The sequence below is a fragment of the Eubalaena glacialis genome, chromosome 13 (genome assembly GCF_028564815.1).
Source record: "Eubalaena glacialis isolate mEubGla1 chromosome 13, mEubGla1.1.hap2.+ XY, whole genome shotgun sequence".
Taxonomy (NCBI): domain Eukaryota; kingdom Metazoa; phylum Chordata; class Mammalia; order Artiodactyla; family Balaenidae; genus Eubalaena; species Eubalaena glacialis.
In genome coordinates, this window is record NC_083728.1 from 38,805,673 (window position 1) to 38,822,569 (window position 16,897).

The window sequence follows — 16,897 nt, forward strand, 5'->3', positions numbered from 1 at the left end:
GATAGTTTGTTCCTTTTTTTGTAACCATTCAATTGTTAATGGACATATAGGTTGTTTCCAGTTTGGGGCTCTTACCAATGTGCTGCTATGAACATTCACATGCAAGTCTTTATACAGATATTGGCTTTCATTTCTTGTGCGTAAACAATTAGCAGCAGAATGGCTGGTTGTATGGTAGGTGTATATTTAACTTGAAAACTGAAAACGGCTCACACATAAGGTCAAAATAAAGCCATTGTTCATTCTCTTACAGGTCATATGAGATTTTTTTCCATTTCAGCCCAGAGTAGCACACTAATTAAAAAAACAAAAAACAAAAAACAAAAAACTGCTACCTGTTCAGATCCAATAACTTACAACAGGAAACCTTCCTAACTGTCAATATAAACCCTACCTCCAAATCTTTACATCTTTTCTTCTTAGTCTTTAGTAGAAGCAGCGATTTACCATTGTCACCTTCAGATTAGTAACTCTTCCCAGAGACTTCATACATTCAGCTCATTTCCTATGGATATTAACTAGGTGAGATTATTATGAAACTATTTCACCTGTTACAAAAAGTATTAAATATTTAAATACGGACATATTGGTGGGCCCCTGACCATTTGAGAAATCTATTTTCTATTTTCAGGAGACTATTATGGGGGAGGGGGGAGGGATAAATGAAGAATTTTGGATTAAAATATACACACTACTATATCTAAAATAGATAACCAACAAGTACCTACTGTATAGCACAGGGAACTATACTCAGTATCTTTTAATAACTTATAATGGAAAAAAATCTTAAAAAGTACTATATATATATATATATATATATATATATATATATATATATATATATATATATAAAACTGAATCACTTTGCTGTACACCTGAAACTAACACAACATTGTAAATCAACTATATTTCAATGCAAATTTAAAAAATAATTTAGTTAATTTAAAAAAGAGAGACTGTTACCACCTCTAATTGATGTAGGCTGATTTTGGCTTTTATTAGTTCTCAGAAATTAGAGTATCTGAATTTCCTCACTACCAAAGCAAGAAATTGGATTTAAAAAGTTCTCTATATACATGTAAACAAAGCATTTCTAGGAGCCACCCATAGGGTGTGGCTCTATGATCAGAGGTCCAGGTTCCAGGAGTTGAGGACATGCAGGACCTCAGTCTCTCCAACTGCAACTCTCAAGAAAGTTTCTAACAGCTCAAGAACTAGAATCAACCATAGAAAAAATCAGCCATTGGTTGTTACTCATTGGCTAACCCAAGTTAGATGATGCTGTCCCCTCTCTAATCATCAGCTGCTAGAGGGGCAACAGAGATTCTCAGTACCAGGGAGAGGTGGGAAGACAGGAAAAATTAGCATAGAAAGTGAGGGGCCATAAGGGAGGAATGGGTTAGAGATGCTGGGAAGGAAGTTACATGCTAGAAGTTTCAATAAGCAGGTTTCTGAGGTGAGAGTGGAGTCAAATCCTTTTGGGGACAGCTGGTTTCTATCTTTGGCACTAGGTAATAAATTTCCTGTGTGCGTGTGGGATCTGCTTACTTAATAGATCGAGCAGCACAGATATAATTCCCTGATGGGCACTCAAAAGACAGAAGGCAAGTATATGTGTATAAAGCACTGGGACAAGCTTCTCTGACAAGCCATCAAAGCAACGTCTTGTTGTTTATATCCTGGACTCATAGACACATAAGTATACAAGGCAAGCAACTAGAAAAGAGAAAATTAAAAATATATATATATATAAAAATCTCCTTGGACCAGAAATCAAAACGATGCTGCTGGGTGACTCTAGGGTGGGGTGCAATGTCCCCAGTGTCCTTCCAGGCATTAATTGTCAGGTGCCATGATATACCTGGATCTAGACTGAGGTCTTGGAGCCCCTAAGGGAGGCAGCCACAAGACCAGCAGAGAGACTGGAAGAAGGAAGGAAAGACACAGAAACATGATCTTGCATACCAAAACTCCAAAACACATGAGGCACGAGGAAACTCAAAGCCGAAAAAGAAAAAGAAAAGAAAAAGAGATAAAGAAAGAAAAAGAAAAAGCCGATAAAATCAAAATCAGAACAAGAGTTCATTCCAGAACAGCCAGAAAAGGATAAAATAATCAAATAGATTGAAAATGTTCAAAGAGCTAAATGGAAGTTACACTTCCATTTAAAAAAGAACTATAAATTATTTAATAAAAATGGAAGGGAATGAAATAAAATTAGATGGACATAAAGAATCAATTAGAAATCTTGCAAATGAAAAATATGTTTTAATATTTAAAATGCAATTAACTGAGTAAGCTGGATATAGTGAAAGGATGAATGAGTGAATTGGAAGACAACACTGAGGAAATCACCCAAAATGCAACATACACACCTCTCAGATTACATGTATAATAGGCGTCTTAAATATTTTTAGCCAAATCACATCTTCAAATCACATCTCTACTAGAAGAAATAAAATTTGTCAAAGCAGAGCCATTCCAGTTAAAGTGGAGGTGGTAGGACTGATTTATGTCGCTAAATGAGCATTAGGATATAGCTTGGAGACTTTCCTTCTATTGCTCTCTTGGACAACTACTACAATTTTGCATTTTTTAAAATATATATTACCTCAACTAAATAATTAGCATACTGAAAACAGAAGTTAACTTTATTCTACTACCCAAGCCCTCAACAAATATTTGATTTTGGTTATGTTTTAATGAATATAAGGAAATTCAATGCAAGCAGACTAGTTAGAAACTAAAAAACAAGATTTGCACTTTATATAGTGTATACAATATATAGTGCATAGTTTCATTATTATAGAAACATCAGCTCTTAGGAGTACATATTTTTCTTTCTTTTTTTAAAAATTAAAGTTCTTGGGACTTCCCTGGTGGTGCAGTGGTTAAGAATCCACCTGTCAATGCAGGGGACACGGGTTCGAGCCCTGGTCTGGGAAGATCCCACATGCCGTGGAGCAACTAAGCCCGTGCACCACAACTACTGAACCTGTGCTCTAGAGCCCATGAGCCACAACTACTGAAGCCTGCGTGCCTAGAACCCGTGCTCTGCAACAAGAGAAGCCACCGCAATGAGAAGCCCACACACAGCAACAAAGACGCAACGGAGCCATAAGTAAATAAATAAATTAATTAAATTAAAAAATAAAGTTCTTGTTCCATTTCCATTAAAACAATATTTGTCTAAGATCAGTTCTATTATTCCATTGTATTTAATATTGAGGTAGATTCAACTTGAGAAGGTACAAATAAATCAAAATTAGGTAGAATTTTTAAAACTAAATTTAAGAGCAGTAATGAACAGGCAATAACTAAAGAAGAAACTGTAAGGGCAGTAAAAAAACACTTGAAAATATGCACATAGTTTTATAGGAGAGTTTATCTAAACTTTTAATGAATAAATGACTCTCACAACATATAAACTGTTCGGCGAAATAGAAAAACCTGAAGAGCTTACTCATTTTATAAGGCTATCCCAAAGGTCTCTTAAACTAGACATAATAGCATAAGAAAACTAAGTCAATCTCATTTATGAGTGTAGATAATAAATCCTAAACAAACTAGCAAATCAGAAGTTCATAAATACATTTATACCAGTTGCTGAAGGGTAATCCAAATTCAGAAAATATATTAGCATCATTCACTACATTAAAATTCACAAATAACTAGAATTATATTCTAAATCTTCAAAAACTCACTGGATAAATTCAAAACGTATCCCTTGGGGGGCAAGGCGGGGGGGGAAGAGATCTTTTAGCAAACTAAGAAGAAAAGGAAAATTTCTTAACTTGATAAAGGTCACCTACTAGAAACTTCAGCAGCCATCATACTTACTTCCTATGATAGGCAGGAAAAAAACAAGGATGTCTACAACTGTTATTAGCTAATGAAACAAGGCAAGATAAAGAGCTGTTACTTAAAATCAGAAAAACACATTTGCAGATAAAATTTATTTATCTATTTAGAAAATCCCAGAGACTCAATACCTATTTTGACTAATTGAATTCAGCAAAGTAGCTAGATAAGAAAAACAAAAATTAACTGCTAATTATTGGTGAAGAACGTATTTAAGGAAAGTAGTGTTTAAAATAAACTTTAAAAAGTATACAACATCTAAATGAAAAAACTCATTTTACAGGAGGACATAAAAATTCTGAATGGAAACACACCTGTGCTGTAAATATTTAGATGTCATATTTTTAAATGCTAATCCTTCCCACACATTAATCTAGAAAATCAATCCAACACTGATCAAGATCTCAAGGGGACTTTGTTGGCTTGAAAAGGTGATTCTTGTGTTATTAAACAAAATATGTGAATTTTTTAAAAATTGAAAAAGGATAAATGGACCACTGACCTATCACATATCATAGTTAAAAGTTATACTAATCACAAGGAAATAGGAAAATCATGGAAGACTCCTAGGTGCCACTTACTGAGATACAGAACACTAGAGGAGGTGGGATGGGAGCAGGTGTGGTGAAAGGAGGGAAAAAGAGCTTTGTTGAGGTACATTAAATGTGAGATGCCCATTAGACCTCCAAGTGGAGAAGCGGTGACAGCTGGATACATGAATCTGGAGCTTAGGAGAGGTCTGGGCTGCAGAGAGACACATTTGAAATCATGGGAGGCCATGGAACTTTTACTAGGTTTTAGTTTTCTTTCTGTGAAATTATATAATTTGGCTTTGCAAGTAAGTTTCAGAAGTTCACCCATCCCACCTGTGTTTCTGTTTTCTATCTGAGGAAACAGCTAGACGTATGTTTGGATCAATTTAGTAGAGGACTAGACAAATTAATCTCTGTACTTCTTTTATTATTATTCCTGTACTAATATTACTTTCTTCATTATTTGAAAACACATTTCATCTTAATGTCATTTTCCTTTAAAATCACCAATAAAATTTTATCTCCTGCAAGGATGCAAAGCCTCTGACATCCCAAAATCCTTTCCACTGTTGGGATGGCCCCTTGACCCTCTCTGAACACAATAATACTCTGGCCTCTGAATTTACAAAGGCTGTGCCCCAAACTGGCTTCACAACTCCTGACCTCCACCCCATTCTGCAAGGGCTTGAGAGCCTAATGAAGTTTTTGTTCCAATCCATGAGCTCTCTTTCTTACCTCCAACACATACTCGTGTGATCTTAATCATATGCTCTCTTACTTTTTAAACATTTCACATCCATTTCTCAAACTATATAAACCCACTAAGAGATATTTCAACGAATTTTCACTCATGAACACCAAATAATACAGTATTTCTAATATGCATACTTTGCTTTCTACCCCAAAAGCACATGATCCAAACCTAAAACATAAAGGAGTAAATCACTTGTATCCAAATCTCAATTAACAGGACTCCACTGTCAACCTAGCGTACCAAACCAGGAATAATGTGAAAAACAAAATGCAGTCAAGATGTGAAGAGAGAGTCAAGGCACAAAGGACAATGATGGTCCCTCAGGACTCATGAAACAGCGCCCCCCACAGGTCACGCAAGTTCTATCCGAGGCAGTACCTGCTTCACTTAAGGGCCACCAGCTGCAGGATTTAGGTGTATTGCCCTAGAAAGGGACAAGGCCTGGGGGAAAACTGTACCTTATCTGCCACCTATTCCCGTGACTGTCCCCATTCAGCATGGAGTAGAAAATCGGTTATGGTAACCCCTTAACTATGTGACCCCAAGAAACGGGTGGAGTGAGAACTCCATGTGTAAACATGCCACCATACATGCACATGCAAGCACACACACTCCAGACAACACGGCCATGTACACTGTACGAAAACGTATGTATATTGTGAAACAATCTGAGTTAGGAAACTAGGATTGTATTCACCACCATTTATTTATCTAGTTCATAACTAAGTATAGAACACTATGGTAGTGCTAGAAATGCAAAGAAGTCCTTGCCCTTAAGGGGCTTACAATCTTATTAGGGAAATATAACAGGCACATAAAAAGTGGGACTACAAGAAAGCATATGCTAAAGAATGCCACAAAAATTCAGAAGGCAGCGTCGTATAAGAACACGGGTTTAGGAGTCACAAAGCCCAGTTCTAGTCCCAACCCGGTAAGTCAGTTAACTTGTCTGGGTTTATAACCCAGGCTGAAAAAAAAAAGTGGTTAAGATTTAGAGGCTGTCTGTACTTGTTTGCATCATGAGCTGAGGAATGTTTTTTCGAAGAGGTGGCACCTGAGCTGAATGCAGAAGGAAGACAAGGAAAGCGGTACTGAGGTAGGCCTAAGCATGGGCTTCAGAGGGGAGAAGAAAGACGAGTGTCACAAGGAGCAATGGGAGTGAGGTCACGGGTGGCTGTGGCTGCCCTCAGGCACCATTGACACAGCAATGAGCTGTATTCCTCACATTTACATCCAGTCGGTTACAGTACGTAATTCTGGACAGTGGAAAATATCAAGAGAACAATGGCAGCATTTTATCAAACATTTCACTCAGTTTCCAGAAAATATAAAATAATTTAACATTATACCTCTACATTTAAAACTGACATCAATAAACTGTTCCAACTGCCAAATGTAAACCAATTCAAACTTTACATTCTTGGTAAACATAACTAAATCTCTTAATTCAAAAAGACATTTGATACAAATTATCCCCAAAATTCCAAAGTTTAGTTTCTACTATGTTCCATGCACTGTGGAAATAAAAATTTGTAAGACAAAGTCCCTGCCCCTGAAGAGCCTGCAGCCTGGTGAGACAAACCTCAACTATGTCTACCTAAAATGTACTATGATACATGGCATGATCAAGGAATGAACATTGGGCCATGGAGTAGAAAAGGTGGATTCATCCCTTCTTAAGTTTTGGCAAGGGTGCAGCGGAGAGAGGTCAATGAATGGCTTAAGGAGAAATGAGTTTGGCAGGGAGAAAGTATCAAGGAAAAAGAAGGCTTCCAGGCAGAAGTCACATGGCTACAGACAGAAGTAGTGTAGGAATATGGCGTGGCTAGGGCCTAGCACAGGTACAGTGTAGCTGGAGCAGAGTATATGGGGCAATAGCTAGTGATATGGAAGCCAGGACCTAGTCCTATAAAAACGAGAGCCACTGCTTGCTGTGAGTTAATCATCCACTAACCCTGGTGTTTATAAGGTCAGGAAGAGACAGGAAAGAAACTGAGCAGTGAGGTTTTGTCCTTGTCATAAGCAATGGTTGTAAGCTCTTCTCAGCAAATTACACAGTTCAGGAAACTGACCCCCACATCACTTCCTTTCCTGTTCTTTCATGATCTGCAGGTCTTCAAAATGGAGCTGGAACTGGAAAGGCACAGGGGAGGAGCAAACAAACACGACTTGAAATACACATATGGCTAATCAAGTTACTGTAAGGTAATGGTAATTGTACTGTACCAGGTCTGCAGATCAAGAAAAGTAATTCTTTTTCAGGAGTTTTCTAAAAGTGCCTAATTCACACCAAGTGTTGGAAAATCTCGTTCAACATGAGAAAAGTATATAAAACCCCTGCAGCAGACTCCATTTCCTAAACTATTTTCCATTAAATATCAGTGTTACAAACACAATACCATAGGCTTTTAAAGCCTATCTTCACACAATTAAGATCTGACCAAAGCTGCACTGCTTGGCTTAAAAAAATAAAAAGATACAAATATATAATCCAAGTTTCAGGTTCTCAGCTACTACCAAATCATGTCAATACATGAATAAACTGCCTAGTGAGGAACATGCAATAAAAGGTAAATGCAAATAAGCCATCCTTTCAGGGTAGACACTAAATTCCAATTTCTCGTAATAATATAGAACCAATGCTACAAAAGTAACACCTTGAAATTTCATTTTATAATGAAGAAAATAAATCTGTGTATTTTATTCAACATTCATTCATAAGTTACAGTTATGCCAAAACAATCTGCTTCTAATGAAAGAAACCTTGGTATAATCCTAACAACATGCATATACATTTAATAGAATGTTCTGCATTTCTAAATAAATTACATGCATGATATTCATAAACCAATAAAGAATACCAATATAAGAATTCAGGACATTTATTTCTCTGCACAGAGATTTAACTACCGTACAACACACACACAAAACAAACCCACAAAGCAACGGTGTGTAATAGGTAGTGAGAGACACTTAAGCATATTTAAAATGCCTACAAATAGGCTTTTTTTTTTTTTTTAGGCAACAAATTATTTTTCAGTCCTTGACACCTTCTCACACTCACCTAGCACCACAGATGCAAGGACTTACAGTAAACGTGTACTATCTCATGCTTAAAACAAAAAGCATGCATTCAACAGAATTTATACATTATCATCTACTGTACTAAGTCCTCAATCCATACTTCTAATATTTTATACATTTAGTTACCCTGCAGCTTTTTGAAATTTTAATATTTATGCAAAACAACTTTTAAAAGATTTATGAAACAAGTTTTCAAGGATCACCTCTAGGCTATTTACACAGGCATTGGTTTGGTTAAGTGGGGAAATGGCAGCAGCCTCAAGGTTCATACTGAATGAAAATGGTGTGAATGTCAATTCACGTGAAAAATACACAGATGGCACAAAAGTTTGTGCAGTTGGAATCACCAGTGCAAATGCATGCATTTGAGGTACTTATTTTTCCCATGGTCAGGTATAATTATGCATAGTCATGTTCCTTGAGTGTTAAATATTTCAGACCTGATCAAATGAAAAGCTGTAATAAGTGTAAATATGAGATATTTGTATAGTTAATTTCAAAGTTATGTTTTTAATGAATATTTGTTTAACATTATAACTTACATATTTAGTTTAAAATATTTACCAACCAATAAATTTTTTCATTGTAAAGAGACTGACTGGTAATTATACCTGGCCAAGTGATTTAAATAGAATACTTGAAATTCTAGCAAGAACTGTAGTGAAATATTAAAATACTTCATTATTGCTTCACTGGACTGAAAACCTAAAAGGCATAGATAAACAATGCTCAGTGATGAAAAGTGAATACCCAGAACAGCAATGCATGCCCCGAATGGTCTCCGCCCAATAAACACTAAGCATTCTCCACATTATCTATGCCGTTGGCATCCACATGGATGTCAGGCTCCCCACAAAAAGACGAGGGGACAAAGCGGCTAACAGTGGGACACAAACAGCTCTTAAGCTCTGGCAATTCTTGTTTCAGACGTTCCAACTGCTCCACTTGGAATATATTTGGCTGTTCAGGCATCCAATCATATATCCTGTGATGAAAAAAACACAAAACATAAAATAGGGCAATTTTATGGTTTACTTAGGACATGTCTGACTTAACCTTTTCAGGAGAATTTGCTTACCGAATGCCTAGAACACCTATACTACAGAGTCCTTTTATTTTTTCTTTAAAAGATATAAGCATCAGTTCTATTCAAAAATATTTCTCTTCTCCCAGTCTTTCCAATAATCCTGAATAGCAGCACTGCCTTTTGTACCCCTGAAGCAAAAGAGCTGATTATAAATTGATAGAATATGAAATCTGTAGCTTATTAGTGATTCTTCAAGTATCTTCTCTCCAAGTTAATCAGTCAGCAATGCCTCATTTGACAGATGGAAAGTTACTACACGGTAGAGCTGGAATTCATACCCAGTTCTGACTTCAAAGCACTAAAGATCAAGATGAAAAGGACTGCTCGGGACTTCCCCGGAAGTCTCAGTGGTTAACACTCCAAGCTTCCGGATTGGTTCAACATGGTGGAGTAGAAGGACATGCGCTCACTCTCTCTTGCGACAGCACCAGAAGCACAACTAACTGCTGAACAATTCTCAACAGGAAGACACTGGAACTCACCAAAAAAGACACCCCAAAGCAAAGGAGAAGCTGCAATGAGATGGTAGGAGGGGCTCAATCACAATGAAATCAAATCCCATAATCGCTGGGTGGGCGACTCACAAACTGAACAATTACACCACAGAAGTCCACCCACTGGAGTGAAGGTTCTGAGCCCCACGTCAGGCTTCCCAACCTGGGGGTCTGGCAATGGGAGAAGGAATCCCCTGAGAATCAGAATTTGAAGGCCAGTGGGATTTGACTGCAGGACTTCAACAGGACTGGGGGAAACAGAGACTCCACTCTTGGAGGGCACACACAAAGTAGTGTGCGCACAAGGACCCAGGGGAAACTAGCAGTGACCCCACAGGAGACTGAATCAGACCCACCTGCTAGAGTTGGAGGGTCTCCTGCAGAGGCGGGGGGGGCGGCTGTGGCTCACCACGGGGACAGGATACTGGGAGCAGAAGTTCTGGGAAGTACTCATTGGTGTGAGCCCTCATGGAGCCCACAATTAGCCACACCAAAGAGCCTGTAGGCTCCAGTGCTGGGTTGACTCAGGCCGAACAACCAACAGAGAGGGAACTCAGCCCCACCCATCAGCAAACAAGCGGATTAAAGTTTTACTGAGCTCTGCCCACCAGAGCAAAACCCAGCTCACCAGTCCCTTCCATCAGGAAGCTTGCACAAGCCTCTTAGACAGCCTCACCCACAAGAGGGCAGACAGCAGAAGCAAGAAGAACTACAATCCTGCAGCCTGTGGAAGGAAAACCACTATCAAAGAAAGACAGACAAAATGAAAAGGCAGAGGACTATGTCCCAGTTGAAGGAACAAGATAAAACCCCCGAAAAACAATTAATTGAAATGGAGATAGGCAACCTTCCAGAAAAAGAATTCAGAATAATGATAGTGAAGATGATCCAGGACCTCGGAAAAAGAATGGAGGCAAAGATTGAGAAGATGCAAGAAATGTTTAACAAAGACCTAGAAGAATTAAAGAACAAACAAACAGAGATGAATACAGTAACTGAAATGAAAAATACACTAGAAGGAATCAATAGCAGAATAACTAAGGCAGAAGAACGGATAAGTGACCTAGAAGACAGAAGGGTGGAATTCACTGCCGCGGAACAGAACAAAGAAAAAAGAATGAGAAGAAATGAAGACAGCCTAAGAGACCTCTGGGACAACATTAAACATACCAACATTCTTATTATAGGGGTCCCAGAAGGAGAAGAGAGAGAGAAAGGACCCAAGAAAATATTTGAAGAGATCAGAGTCGAAAACTTCCCTAACATGGGAAAGGAAATAGCCACCCAAGTCCAGGAAGCACAGAGAGTCCCAGGCAGGATAAACCCAAGGAGAAACATGCCAAGACACATAGTAATCAAATTGACAAAAATTAAAGACAAAGAAAAATTATTAAAAGCAACAAGGGAAAACTGACAAATAACATACAAGGGAATTCCCATAAGGTTAACAGCTGATTTCTCAGCAGAAACTCTGGAAGCCAGAAGGGAGTGCCACGATATGTTTAAAGTGATAAAAGGGAAGAACCTACAAGCAAGTTTACCCAGCAAGGATCTAATTCAGATTCAACAGAGAAATCAAAAGCTTTACAGACTGCAAAAGCTAAGAGAATTCAGCACCACCAAACCAGCTCTACAACAAAGGTTAAAGGAACTTCTCTAAGTGAGAAACACAAGAGAAGAAAAGGACCTACAAAAACAAACCCATAACAATTAAGAAAATGGTAATAGGAACATACATATCGATAATTACCTTAAATGTAAATGGATTAAATGCTCCAAGCAAAAGACACAGGCTTGCTGGATGGATACAAAAACAAGACCCATATATATGCTGCCTACAAGAGACGCACTTCAGACCTAGGGACACATACAGACTGAAACTGAGGGGATGGAAAAAGATATTCCATGCAAATGGAAATCAAAAGAAAGGTGGCGTAGCAATACTCATATCAGATAAAATAGACTTTAAAATAATGTTACAAGAGACAAGGAAGGACACTACATAATGATCAAGGGATCAATCCAAGAAGAAGATATAACAATTATAAATATATATGCACCCAACATAGGAGCACCTCAATACATAAGGCAACTGCTAACAGCTATAAAAGAGGAAATCGACAGTAACACAGTAATAGTGGGGGACTTTAACACCTCACTTACACCAATGGATAGATCATCCAGACAGAGAATTAATAAAGAAACATAATAGACCAGACAGATTTAACTGATATTTATAGGACATTCCATCTGAAAACAGCAGATTACACTTTCATTTCAAGTGCACATGGAACATTCTAAAGGATAGATCACATCTTCGGTCACAAATCACGCCTTGGTAAATTTAAGAAAACTGAAATCATATCAAGCATCTTTTCTGACCACAACGCTGAGATTAGAAATCAATTGGAGGGAAAAATATGTAAAAACCATAAACACACAGAGGCTAAATACTAGTAAATAACCAAGAGATCACTGAAGAAATCAAAGAGGAAATCAAAAAATACTTAGACACAAATGAAAACGAAAACACGACGATCCAAAACCTATGGGACGCAGCAAAAGCAGTTCTAAGAGGGAAGTTTATAGCAATACATCCTACCTCAAGAAACAAGAAAAATCTCAAATAAACAATCTAACCTTACATCTAAAGGAACTAGAGAAAGAACAAACAAAACCCAGAGTTAGTAGAAGGAAAGAAATCATTAAGATCAGAGCAGAAATAAATGAAATATAAACAAAACAATAGCAAAGATTAATAAAACTAAAAGCTGGTTCTTTGAGAAGATAAACAAACTTGATAAACCTTTAGCCAGACTCATTAAGGGGGAGAGGACTCAAATCAATAAAATTAGAAATGAAAAAGGAGAAGTTACAACGAACACCACAGAAATACAAAGCACCATGAGACTACTTACTACAAACAACTATATGCCAATAAAACTGACAACCTGGAAGAAATGGACGAATTCTTAGAAAGGTATAACCTTCTAAGACTGAACCAGGAAGAAATAGAAAATATGAACAGACCAATCACAAGTAATGAAATTCAAACTGTGATTAAAAATCTTCCAAGAAACACAAGTCGAGGACCAGATGGCTTCACCAGTGAATTCTATCAAACATTTAGAGAAGAGCTAACACCCATCCTTCTCAAACTCTTCCAAAAAACTGCAGAGGAAGGAACACTCCCAAACTCATTCTACGAGGCCACCATCACCCTGATACCAAAACCAGACAAAGGTACTACAAAAAAAGAAAATTACAGACCAATATCATTGATGAATATAGATGCAAAAATCCTCAACAAAATACTAGCAAACAGAATCCAACAACACATTAAAAGGATCATACACCATGACCAAGTGGGATTTATCCCAGGGATGCAAGGATTCTTCAATATATGCAAATCAATCAATGTGATACACCATATTAACAAATTGAAGGAGAAAAACTATATGATCATCTCAATAGATGCAGAAAAAGCTTTTGACAAAATTCAACACCCATTTATGATAAAAACTCTCCAGAAAGTGGGCATAGAGGGAACCTACCTCAACATAATAAAGGCCATATATGACAAACCCACAGCAAACATCATTCTCAATGGTGAAAAACTGAAAGCATCTCCTCTAAGATCAGGAAGAAGATAAGGATGTCCACTCTTGTTACTTTTATTCAACATAGTTTTGGAATTCCTAGCCATGGAAATCAGAGAAGAAAACGAAATAAAAGGAATACAAATTGGAAAAGAAGTAAAACTGTCACTGTTTGCAGGTGACATGATACTATACACAGAAAATCCTAAAGATGTCATCAGAAAACTATCGGGGCTAATCAATGAATTGGTTAAAGTAGCAGGATCCAAAATTAATGTACAGAAATCTGTTGCATTCCTATACACTAATGATGAAAAATCAGATAGAGAAATTAAGGAAACAATCCCATTCACCACTGCAACAAAAAGAATAAAATACCTAGGAATAAATCTACCTAAGGAGGCAAAAGACCTATCTATACTCAGAGAACTATATGACACTGATGAAAGAAATCAAAGACAACACAAACAGATGGAGAGATATACAATGTTCTTGGATTGGAAGAATCAATATTGTGAAAATGAGTATACTACCCAAAGAAATCCACAGATTCAGTACAATCCCTACCAAATTACCAATGGCATTTTCTACAGAACTAGAACAAAAAATCTTAAAATCTGTATGGAGACACAAAAGACCCTGAATAGCCAAAGCAACCTTGAGGGAAAAAAATGGGGCTGGAGGAATCAGACTCCCTGACTTCAGACTATACTACAAAGCTACAGTAATCAAGACAATATGGTACTGGCACAAAAACAGAAATATAGATCAATGGAACAGGACAGAAAGCCCAGAGATAAACCCACACACCTATGGTCAACTAATCTATGACAAAGGAGGCAAGGATATACACTGGAGAAAAGACAGTGTCTTCAATAAGTGGTGCTGGGAAAACTGGACAGCTACATGTAAAAGAATGAAATTAGAACAGTCCCTAACACCATACACAAAAATAAACTGACAATGGAATAAAGACCTAAATGTAAGGCCAGACACTATCAAACTCTTAAAGGAAAACGTAGGCAGAACACTCTATGACATAAATCACAGCAAGACCCTTTTTGACTCACCTCCTAGAGAAATGGAAATAAAAACAAAATAAACAAATGGGACTTAATGAAACTGCAAAGCTTTTGCACAGCAAAGGAAACCAGAAACAAGACAAAGAAACAACCCTCAGAATGGGAGAAAATATTTGCAAATGAAGCAACTGACAAAGGATTAATCTCCAAGATTTATAAGCAGCTCATGCAGCTCAATATCAAAAAAACAAACCCAATCCAAAAATGGGCAGAAGACCTATACAGACATTTCTCCAAAGAAGATATACAGATTGCCAACAAACACATGAAAGGATGCGCAACGTGACTAATAATTAGAGAAATGCAAATCAAAACTACAATGAGGTATCACCTCACACCAGTCAGAATGGTCATCATCAGAAAATCTACAAACAACAAATGCTGGAGAGGGTGTGGAGAAAAGGGAACCCTCTTGCACTGTTGGTGGGAATGTAAATTGATACAGCCACTATGGAGAACAGTATGGAGGTTCCTTAAAAAAACTAAAAATAGAACTACCATATGACCCAGCAATCCCACTACTGGGCATATACCCAGAGAAAACCATAATTCAAAAAGAAACATGCACCCCAATGTTCATTGCAGCTCTATGTACAATAGCCAGGACATGGAAGCAACCTAAATGCCCATCGACAGATAAATGGGTAAAGAAGATGTGGCACATATATACAATGGAATATATTAATCAGACATAATAAGGAACGAAATTGGGTCATTTGTAGAGATGTGGATGGACCTTGAGACTGTCATACAGAGTGAAGTTAAGTCAGAAAGAGAAAAACAAATATCGTATATTAATGCATATATGTGAAATCTAGAAAAATGGTACAGATGAACCTGTTTGCAGGGCAGAAATAGAGACACAGATGTAGAGGACAAACGTATGGACACCAAAGGGGGAAAGCGGGGTGGAGGGGGGTGAATTGGTAGATTGGGATTTACACATATTCACTAATATGTATAAAATAGATAACTAATAAGGAAATAAATAAATAAAATACCTACCCCCCCAAAAAAAGACTCCAAGCTTCCACTGCAGTGGGCACGGGTTTCATCCTTGGTCAGGCAACTAAGACCCTGCATGCCATGCGGCGCCGCCAAAAAAATAATAATAAAATAAAGTAAAATAAAATAAAGGACTGCTCACCAGTGTGAAAATTATCCTAAAGCTATGCAGTACTGGCAGATGTACCTAGAGTTGAGAGTCCAGAAAAAGCCCCAAGTGACAATGGCGGCACTAGCATTGCCTATCAGCAGAGAAAGGAAGGTCTTTCATGCTTTAAATGTGAAAGCCAGACAATTTATGTGAGGCACTAACTCTTTATGACCTCACAGTAGGAAAGAATTTCTTAAACAAGAGTTTTAAAGTATTGATTCTATTAAGTATTTGACTATTCTAACATAAAGACTTTCTGTTAAAGACATACATAAGAGAATGAAAAGTGACCTCTGGGTCAAGGTATCAGACGGAACAAAAGCATCTAAGTTCACCCCCTATATTCTGTTAAAAATAAAATGAAGGTATCAAAAGAAAATTCACGGGGGCTTCCCTGGTGGCACAGTGGTTGAGAATCTGCCTGCCAATGCAGGGGACACGGGTTCGAGCCCTGGTCTGGGAAGATTCCACATGCCACGGAGCAACTGGGCCCGTGAGCCACAACTACTGAGCCTGCGTGTCTGGAGCCTGTGCTCCGCAACAAGAGAGGCCGCGATAGTGAGAGGCCCGCGCACTGCGATGAAGAGTGGCCCCCGCTTGCCACAACTAGAGAAAGCCCTCGCACAGAAACGAAGACCCAACACAGCCATAAATAAATAAATAAATTTTTAAAAAAATTATTAAAAAAAAAAATGCCGACCAATCTTTAAAAAAGAAAAGAAAATTCACTGAACATGAGAAGAACCAAAGAGACAGTACAACAGAATTTTGAAGCTAGAAAACAGATGGATTAAGTAATACCAAAGTGTTTCAGTTAGCAGAATGGATAGGCCAAACCACAAGCCAGTAGTTGACAAAATGAAAAGGGTGAGTTAAAAGCAGCCCCAAACTTCTGTAGAACTTGGGGGGGAAGGAAGGGGCTCAAAGAGGGAGGACGAGATGAAGGCTTGAGCAGCAGCAAGTGGTTCCCTTCCTCTTACTCCCTGCTGCGGAGGCTGCTCTTACCCCACTTGGTCGAGGTTTATTTCCAGAATTAAACAGGAAATCTGGAATGGAGGACAAGACCAGGTTAGAGAGTTTGGGGCATTTTATAAAATGGCCATCAGCATCAGGGATATTAGAGATGGTACAAATACAACACATGCTAAATACAGAGACATGCCCTCCTTCCCCCATCTCTCTTCTCACACTTGACTCCAAGAAACCAGACCTGTATCCTCTAAGCAGAATTTATTAAAGCGTCTTCT

General features: G+C 37.9%; 1 protein-coding gene across 8 annotated transcripts in view; it reads right to left on the reverse strand.

Moving 5' to 3' along the window:
- Nucleotides 1-8,013: 8,013 nt before the first annotated feature.
- GPCPD1 (glycerophosphocholine phosphodiesterase 1) overlaps nt 8,014-16,897 on the reverse strand; it is a 59,552-nt gene continuing 50,668 nt past the window's right edge. For all 8 annotated transcript variants that reach the window (XM_061207916.1, XM_061207913.1, XM_061207912.1 and 5 more), the window contains one exon: nt 8,014-9,217. In XM_061207916.1, coding sequence (XP_061063899.1) covers nt 9,028-9,217 — 190 coding nt within the window. In that variant the 3' untranslated portion in view covers nt 8,014-9,027. The remainder of the gene's footprint in view (nt 9,218-16,897) is intronic.